Source organism: Sinocyclocheilus anshuiensis, unplaced genomic scaffold, assembly GCF_001515605.1.
Source record: "Sinocyclocheilus anshuiensis isolate Anshui unplaced genomic scaffold, SAMN03320099.WGS_v1.1 scaffold2060, whole genome shotgun sequence".
In the NCBI taxonomy this organism is placed as follows: domain Eukaryota; kingdom Metazoa; phylum Chordata; class Actinopteri; order Cypriniformes; family Cyprinidae; genus Sinocyclocheilus; species Sinocyclocheilus anshuiensis.
In genome coordinates, this window is record NW_015551163.1 from 343,934 (window position 1) to 353,416 (window position 9,483).

The 9,483-nt window shown below is 38.1% G+C and overlaps 1 protein-coding gene across 3 annotated transcripts in view; it reads left to right on the forward strand.

Moving 5' to 3' along the window:
- The first annotated feature begins 3,795 nt into the window (after positions 1–3,795).
- LOC107663347 (disco-interacting protein 2 homolog C-like) overlaps positions 3,796–9,483 on the forward strand; it is a 36,676-nt gene continuing 30,988 nt past the window's right edge. For all 3 annotated transcript variants that reach the window (XM_016453554.1, XM_016453555.1, XM_016453556.1), the window contains exon 1: positions 3,796–4,183. In XM_016453554.1, coding sequence (XP_016309040.1) covers positions 4,105–4,183 — 79 coding nt within the window. In that variant the 5' untranslated portion in view covers positions 3,796–4,104. The remainder of the gene's footprint in view (positions 4,184–9,483) is intronic.

Here is a 9,483-nt window from a genome sequence, read left to right on the forward strand (position 1 = left end):
TTATAGCAATATGGATGAGATTGTGGCTGGCATACCCTGTCAAATGCGGCTTTACGGAGCTCAATGGCTCTGAACGGCTCTAGCCCAAGCTGTGATATAAACGAATGCTATTGGCTATTTTAAAAAGGGGCGGGGTTGCTTGATATGTCCCGCCCTGTCTTCCTGTTTCAGTTAAAATGACGTCAACACATAGAGTAATGCTGCTTGTTTCTAAGCATTTCAAGGGACCTTTAATGCTTCTTTTTTTTTTTAAACGCATTATTTTCACATCATTTACTTTTATTCCACACAGTTCTGTCCCTTCTCTGAGAAAGGGGCTGATCGTTTCCTGTTTTTATGAAGCCCCGCCCTCAGAAATAGGCGATGAGCTCTGATCTTGTGCAGAGCAGGGGATGCAGGAACAGTATTAAGAACACTGCTTTAGAACATTGATTTTGAAACTTGTGAATCCATTAATGCATACCTTTAGACCTATTTTTCTATGTTGTTTATATGTTTTCCAATTTAATGGCATTATTCCGTTTAAAACACTAATGGAAACTGTTCCAGTAAAACTGTCGAGGTGGGAATATGTAAATGAGGTCGCTGTGATTGGTCAAACCATTGTGTTCAGGTGTATGCGTCGTTTTTGATCTAAGCATTTAATCTGTGCATATTTACAATTTTACTGATTTAACCCTCATGTTCTGTTGTGATTTTACCGTCTTTATTTTTGAATTTCCTGTTGCTAAAACTGTACCAAGATGCTGTATAAGTGAAGAGTCATCTACTATTTTTCATCAAACATCCCCTCAAAGGTTTAATTTTAGCTTTCCACAGATCTCCATGGGTGCATTTGTCACATTTACTGATATAAATACAGTGCTGTTGCCAGATTTAAAGTTCATCAACTGATGTGGTGTTTCTGTCCCACAGGCATATGTGCGCAGTGTTTTATGGTTTCTCTGAGGTTGTAATTACCGTCTGGTTCTCGGCTGTTGGGTTTATGTTGTGTGTTTCTTTCAAGGGTATTAGGTAGGCCTTATGGAACGTGTACATAACTTGCTTACCACAGGTAATAAAACTGTATAGATCCAACTCCACCTTGGATTTGTCTTTACTTAAAGGTTAAAGATGCTATTGCTGTTACTTTATGATTTGCTGTAAGTATGTCCTATTCATTTTTGACTGAAATAAAAAAGAGGCTATAGAAGTACAGTGGGTTCAATGGATTGCACTGTTGTTTAACTTGCCGGTTGTTTAGCTGACGAAACATCTTTCAGGAAAAAAAAACCTTCAGTAGACTAAAACTTCATTTGAAAGTTGTGAGTTGTGAAAATTACGTGAACTAGGACCTTTATACAGTGCATGTCATTGTAAAGACTGTAAGTATATCCCTCGCAGCCTTGGTTTCATCCTTGTAAAATTCAGTATATGGCATCAACCCTGACTAAGGCCTTTAGGTGAGAAAGGAATCAGTCTGCCTTAGCAAAAGTGCTTGCAATGTTAAAGAAGAAAATACTCCTACCCAGTTGCTGTGGTTTAAATGGATGTTCATTTGTTTAGTAGAATCTTACTAACCAAAGCAGTATAGCACATAATGAATTTCAAAAGTATATTTGTGTGTTTTTACAGGCCTAAAATGTCTAGTCATCACTGCTTGCTTGTCTGGGATCAGTGCACAGATGTCAAGAGAAGTTAAACCTACTTCCATAGCCTGTGCAACACATTAAGTGATTTTTGTTTTTGAATTTTGACAGTGTAACACAACTGGTCAAGTGGAAAAACAGGTCCTGAGAAAGATGAGTGGTGCAGAGGCGTTTTGCAGAAATAAATGAAAAACAAATGAATCAGAACATGTGACCTTTATTCACCAACTATGCTAGTGCACAACATAAACCACAAAATACACTAAAGGACTTTGACCAGTAATGGGAGACACAACAACACGGAATAATAAAGTAAATAAATAAATATATTTGGTAAGTGACAACATGTACAGAGAGACAAAGACACAAGATAAATCAGTGCCATATCTGTAAATGATAATGTATAGATGACATGATAATACATTTCAATATCCATGCTTAAATTAAACAATCGTTTTCCAGTTGAGTTAAAGATGCACATTTTGCTAATCAATTATTTGCTCTTAGATTTGACTGCTTTTCTTTCATACCACCGCTCACCAGCAGGAGGCATCATAACCACTCTAAACATTTTGATAGTTTTTCAATTGTGTAGTAAAATCAATAGTATGTTCCTGCACAAACGGAGGCTGCAGTTTCAGGACCGCAGTTCTAGGACCGCAGTTCTAGGACCCTGTTCTTTTAGTAACAGCGCCATCTGAATTGGATCACTAAAGATGGACGACATGGACAGCAATCAGAGTGAGTAACTTTACCGATTTTCAATTTTTATTTTATAACCTTAAAACGATGCAAAGTTTACGTAGCCAACGTGAGAACTGCAAAGAAATAATAATTAATTCCCGATTGCTAGTTTTATTGATTATTACGATGTTCTTATTTCGTGGCCATGATTTAATTAAGCTAAACCTTATTGACATAATGACTACAATAAGTAAATCTAGCCAGCACATTAATTAAACTTAAAAAGATGATACAAGCATGCTGATGTGAGATGTGTCAAATTTACCTGTAGCTTACTGCATTAGTGTGAAAACTTGTTTGATACTTCATTTGTTTTAGCATATTAGTTAAGTATAAATCATCTTTCATAATTAAACTGGGCTCACTGTTTGGTTGCACCACAATATGTGTGATTAGCCTGTCGTTTTGGCAGTACTTTAGATTAATCTGGTTGATGTTTGAAAGGCATGGTCAGCGGTTTGCCTTCTGGACTGATGAGGCCAGAATCCTGCTCCAAGGAACTCTTCAGCCAGTGTACAGAGTGCTATCTCAGAGGAAATCCACATTCAGGCTGTCGATGACCACACTGCAGAGGAAAAGAGACTGCTGGACTTCATTGTAAAGTTACCGGGATCTGAAGAAATCGGTGGTACCACATTTAGTGGTACTTAAACAATGTTCACATGTAATCATCATTAGAAACAAACTCATAGTAAAGGTTCACCAAGGGCCTTAATTAGGAATAACATTAACAATATATTTTAACTATGCTGCAAATTATTGTATCTTTATCGTAAATGTACCAATTTCCTCAAAATAACAGTTTTTGCACCATGGTTTGCCCATAGGCATTTAATGTGGTCTTATTATTTATAAGTGCTCTTTGTCTGCTTTAAGTAAAGTAACTTCACTGTACTTAAAGCAGACAAAGACCACTTATAAATAATACCTAGAACTGCGGCCCTGAAACTGCAGCCTCCGGTTGTGCAGGAACACCCTTCTCCGTACAATTCTTTATAAAGTAGTAAAAGAGAACAAATTAATATTATATAATAAATATATAAATTATAATATATAATCGTATAGTATATTACATTGACATAACAAATATCTAATAATCATGAATAAAAAATATTAACATAATAAAACGTGTAACATTAGGCCTACATAGATTGAGCAGCCTGCTTTTCTGTTTAGATAAAAAATATTTCAGTACTGTAACGAGTGAAAAATGTGACTTAATCGTGAACTAATTGCAATTGTATTCACTTGCTTACACTCGCCTATAATATCCTGTAAAATGGGTGAGAATCTTTATATTAGATTATCCTTCAAAAATTGACGCATATAGCCGGTGTGTTTTCACCCGGGGCGTGTTTGATGGCACTGTAGGTCGTTTTATCTTCACACAGCTGCCTCTTTCCGTTACAGCCGGCGCGCGCGCGCTGTTGCTCTCTAGGTGCGTTTAGGTTTAATGAATACCGAGGTCACGTGAGCGAAACGGCAGCAGCGGGCACGGTGGCACCGCAGTGGATGCACGGGCAGCATCGCTCCTGTGCACCACTACAATCTAGGATCAGAAGGAAACCGAGAAAACCCGACCGGTGATGACGGGTCTCCAGTAACGCGTCTGCTCGCTGTCCATCCGCGCTCACACTCATGCGGTCTATTTTTGCACCGTGAAATACACGTTTGACACCGTGTGCTCGGGAAACACAGAGACACACCGAGGCTCGTATGTGCTGGAGTCCCAATGGCAGACCGTGATTCGTTACTGCTGCCGTTGGAGGTGCGCGCGCGGCTTGCGGAGCTCGAGCTGGAGCTATCGGAGGGTGAGTACGTTACTTGTCCGTTTGTCTGGTCAGAGAGGGGGAAAGTGAACGACAGAAGGAGACGAACGGGTCAGCGCGCTCGATACATGTATCAGATTTAAGTGAGCGCGTGTTTACGTTTGCAGAACCGGACAGAGCGGTTCCGGTGACCTTGGATGAGGACAGAAATGTGTATTTTAAGACATTATAACACACATTTGATACGTTGATGATGGGATGTATAAAGGGAGATGTATCTTTTGGAATTTAAAGTCTCTCTCTCTCTCTCTCTCTTTCTCTCTCTCTCTCTCTCTCTCTCTCTCTCTCTTATTCCGTTTCCATTCTCCATTCCAGTGAGCTGTTCATAACACGGCCACCGCCTTTGTGAATATATAGGGCACGTAAATCAGTTATAAGTGAAGCTGGTATGTTTAAAGCATTGGGATATTCCTCTGGCTGTCCTTTGCTGTGCATTTTTCAAGTAATACGCTTGGTCATAAAGTTTTAACACCCAGTGCATCTCTCTCTCTCTCTCACTCTGATATTATTTGAGAAACCCATGTGATATGAGATACTCCTGTGATATTTTTCCTGTCACACATTTTGGGATGAATATTAGATGTACAAGCAAGTAAATATGCAAGCAAGCAAGCAAATATTCAGAATTCATGATAGTCATAAAACCAGCATTTTCATGGGGGCCAGTGAAAATGTTTTATGACCACCTTGAATTTTGACTAGGCCTGACCTGGGTTTTCAAGCTTTTATTCCAAGGACCCCCAAATATAAGGGTCTCCTTGTGAGGGACCCCCCTTTATACAATAAAAAGGTTTTAAATTGAATGTTTAATGAAGCTTTATATCTTCATGTATAAACAGATCTGTTTATACTGTGTGCTTAAAATTTTAAGCTTAGTTTAGTTTAGTTTATTTAATTTGTTTAAGGGACCATGCATAACACAAATGTTGCGCCAGAGTTAGCAAGATAGCTAATTTGCATCTAGTCCCTGGGCAGGATGTTGTTACATAACATTACAGCACTCTATAAGTGTGATATTAAGCATGTTTTTCCACTGTTTTAAAGCCAAAATTATTGAAATATTATCTGCAAAATATTTTATTGTATTAAGTTAACTGTATATGTATAAGATACTATAAACGAAACCCCTTTAATAATAATTATACAAATTTATTTGTATAAAATTTTGCATAATAAATATCTTTCCAAAGTAGCTTTACAGAAAAGCTCATACAACTAGAGAGCAAACTAAATATGTCAAAACTATTTTTGAGCACATGTACATTGAAAGGAAGGAGAGATGAGAATTATGGAGATTGATAACAAAATTATTTGAAAATGCATTTTGTATAAAAACATTTTCACTACATTTTTTCACTGACCCCCAAGCAGCCCCTTGTGGACTGTGGACCCCAGTTGGAAATCCCCAGCCATAGAGGTCAGTAGTCAGCCCCACTTGTTGAACGGCGTCAAGGAGAGATGTTTGTATTTTTTATGCCTGCAATGTGAGAAATACATTTTTGCAAGCACAGATATTCCATGCAGTTTCTCCTTTCTAAGCTGCTTACAAAAAAGGAAAAACCTGCTTGTATAATAATTATACAAGAATGGGAAAATAGTTTAAAATAGTTTCAGATGAATGTAGCATGTCACACAGTTGCTGTAATGAGTGGGGACCCGGATCACCCGGTTCATGAAGACAGTGGTGCCACATGGCCAGTTAGTGCAGAAGGGTGTCTGTGTTTTGTGGTTTATGTTTCATGTAGATTGCATCATTTCTCCTAACAGAGAGACCCAGAGAAGGATGATTCCCCTTATTAGGCCACATCTGCCACGTCCCTGTGTGCATGAGACAGCGCCCTGTTATTTTGTGTACTTCAAACAGATATTAAAGGGGTCTTGTGATGTTGCTAAAAAAAGAACATTATTTTGTGTATTTGGTGTAATGAAATGTGTTTATGCGCTTTAAGGTTAAAAAAACACATTATTTTCCACATACTGTACATTGTTTCTCCTCTATGCCCCGCCTTTCTGAAACGCTCGATTTTTACAAAGCTCATCGGTCTGAAAAACGAGGTGTGCTCTGATTGGCCAGCTAACCAGTGCGTTGTGATTGGCTGAATTCCTCAAACGTGTGACCTAAATGTTACGGCCCTTACCATACTGTGATGCCGTGTCCCAGCGTGACGAGACAAAACCAGTAAAACCCATTATAAACGAAGCATTTGTTGCATCCAGTTAGTGCTGGGCGCTATACTGGTTCATATCGAATACCGGTGTTTATTTTTGTTATGATATGAATTTTTAAAATACCGCAATACCGGTGTATGTCGTCAATAAATGAGTACAAAACAGCGTTTCCAAGCACCTGTCACTTACTGATTGTTTGGAATTATAAATATGAGTGTAGTTCGTCTGTTAGTATCACATGCACTTTTTTTATTTTTATTTTTTTTTTAAGTTTGTAACTCAGATGCAGGCAGTGCGCTGCATGAGACAAAAAAGTAATGTAGCCAAAACAACTGCATAGCCGCTCTTTAGTGTAGATGCATGTTGATTTTATCAGACGATGCCGCGATTATAAATGACTGACTCCTGGTTAACATGTATTAAAATGGGTCGTGTTTAGTCACTATTTAGTGTGGTATTTTTTGACAATATTCACTCATGACAGTAAAATAGGGCATTCTAAGTCAATATACTGCAGTATTTCCTCTCTCAATCAGTAGAAAATATGGTTAACACCAGGTCATGCATGAAAAAAAAATACCGTCATGTACCGTGAAACCAGTATAATTTTGAAAAATTCCGTGATATAAATTTTTGGTCATACCGCCCAGCACTACATCCAGTGGGGACGTAATTACTGATTATAATGACTTATACTTTTTTTTTTTACGCGTTGCGTTGCTTCGCGCCGCATAAACATAAAACCATGTCTGCATTTGTGATCGGAGAAACGACAAACAACAAGTGCTACTCTACACTGCTCAAAACTCGCGTTTGAATCATCAGTGGCAAATCCTTTAAATATGAAAACTAACTTACAGGCTGTGAGTCAGCATTGTTTGTCAGCATCATAGACTGTGGTCAGCATGCGCACTGAAGGGGAAACGGGAACTGAATTCACCGGCATTGTAGGCTACTCTCCCAGGAAACAGTCCTCGTCCTCCGTAAAATGCGTTGCACACATCTGAATATTTGGTTTGAACTGTTCTGGAACAGTGTTGTAAATACAACTTAACCACTGATTTCTAGTCGTGTCCTCTTTTGGAAGGTCAAACAAAGTAGTTTCGCTTTCACAACGAAACACACAGCATCTCCACGGTATGGCTGCGGCAACAATACTACAGCGAGAATCAAAGTTACGCCTTCTTTCTTTGCGTGAACATTCGGGCGGTGTTATGGAAATCTTCCCACACAGTGATGTAGACATGTGGGGGTGTGTTTGAACGAGGCATTTTAGGAGGGCGTGGACGAGTCTTAACTTTTATAAAGAATATCTCTTTGGGTTTAAGACTTTAGTCTTTGCAACTTTAGGGATCTTATCTATTCACGAACAGCTTGTAACACTCCAAAGAGAAGCAAAACTTGAAATCGCATCATATGACCCCTTTAAATAATCCATCATGATGTTTGTTCCAACATAAACAGTTCAGGAGTTCATAATGTTCCCATTGACTCCTGACCTGGTCCATTGAAACGGGGTAGGACACTTAAGGGGGAAATATTTCCCAGAATTCCTTATGTTTTGGAGCTTTTTACTCCATACTTAAGACTACAATATTTCCATGTGCATATACGTTAGATATGTTTAAATAAATTAGCGTGTGTGACGTGTATTCATAAGCTTGATGTATATTACAATATCCTATTTGTGTGTATGGATTGGGGCATCTGTTGTCACTGTTCTGTTGCTTTGGCTTCTGGCCTAGTTTCCACGCATACTGTCATCTGATTGGCTTTCATGCCACAGGCAATTGTTTCATTGGTTCACAGTCTCTCATGCTGGATTCGGATTGGCTCTGCGGACAAAGGCTTATGGGGGCAGAAGAGTCATTCTGGAGGATTAGGGTCTTCATCTGACCAGAGTTACATACACTTACACTAATGCACTCATGCAGAATATAATCGTGTATTTATGTGATCTGATTTTGATAACTGACAAGTGTCTGTCGTAGTTTTATTAAACCGATAATATGACTTCTTTGTAAACAAACACTTTGTTTTAGTAATATGTTGCTGTTTCTGGTTTATTATAGATGCAACAAAATAATTCTGGATCTGTACATTCTAATAATATTCCCTCGGTGGGTAGTTTATTGTAATGATTGCAAACAGGAGATCTGTGTGTAAATATGGGTGTGTGTTAGAATGACATTGTCACCTGTGTGTACAGGTGTCAGCACTGGCACAGTTATTACTGTTTACATATAGGATTCTGCAGGGCATCAGGTGTTACAGCAAGACTCATTTTTAGCAAAAATAAAGGTTCTTTATTGGCATGTAGGCTAGTTCCATGAAGAGTGTTTAACATCCATGGATCCTTTCCATTCCACAGAAGGTTCTTTGTAGTGGAAAAAGGTCTTTAGATTTAGATAGCATGTTCTATACAATAAAAAATGGTTCTTTTAAGAACTGTTTACTGAAAGGTTCTTTGGGAAACCAAAAATGGTTCTTCTATGGTATCGCTGCGAACCCCCCTTTTTAGCTTTTTTTTATAGTGTAGACACTGCATCTCAACACATTGCACTTTGTGTCCATATACTATCAGTTGTGTTTATTGTGTGTTTATTGTGTTTAATAAGTTATTGTACATTAATGTTAAATGAGAGAGATTATTAGGTTTCATTTACCATCTTCCACCTTCAGTTGTGGGACAAACGTCTGGTCACAAACGGGAATGTTGTTATAAGAATTTCCAAGCTTGCCTTTTTGTACAATGAAGGTCTGTTTCTCACACAAAGCTATCGTATGGCTTCAAAAGACTTGACAAATAGTGCATTTATGGTGCTGTTTTGTCATTTCTGGAGCTTGATAGTTCCTGTTTCCCAGTCACTTATTGAATGGAAAAGAGCAGCATGATTATTCTTTTGTGTTCCACAGAAGAAAGTCATACACTGCAAAAAATGCTTTTCTTACTTAGATTTTTTGTCTTGTTTTCAGCCAAAATATCTACAAATTCTTAAATCAAGAAGGATTTTCTAGACTCACTTATTTTTGACACGTTTTTTTCTGAAAACAAGACAATAATTTTTACTTGTCTAGAAAATCCTTCTTGATTTAAGAATTTGTAGACATTT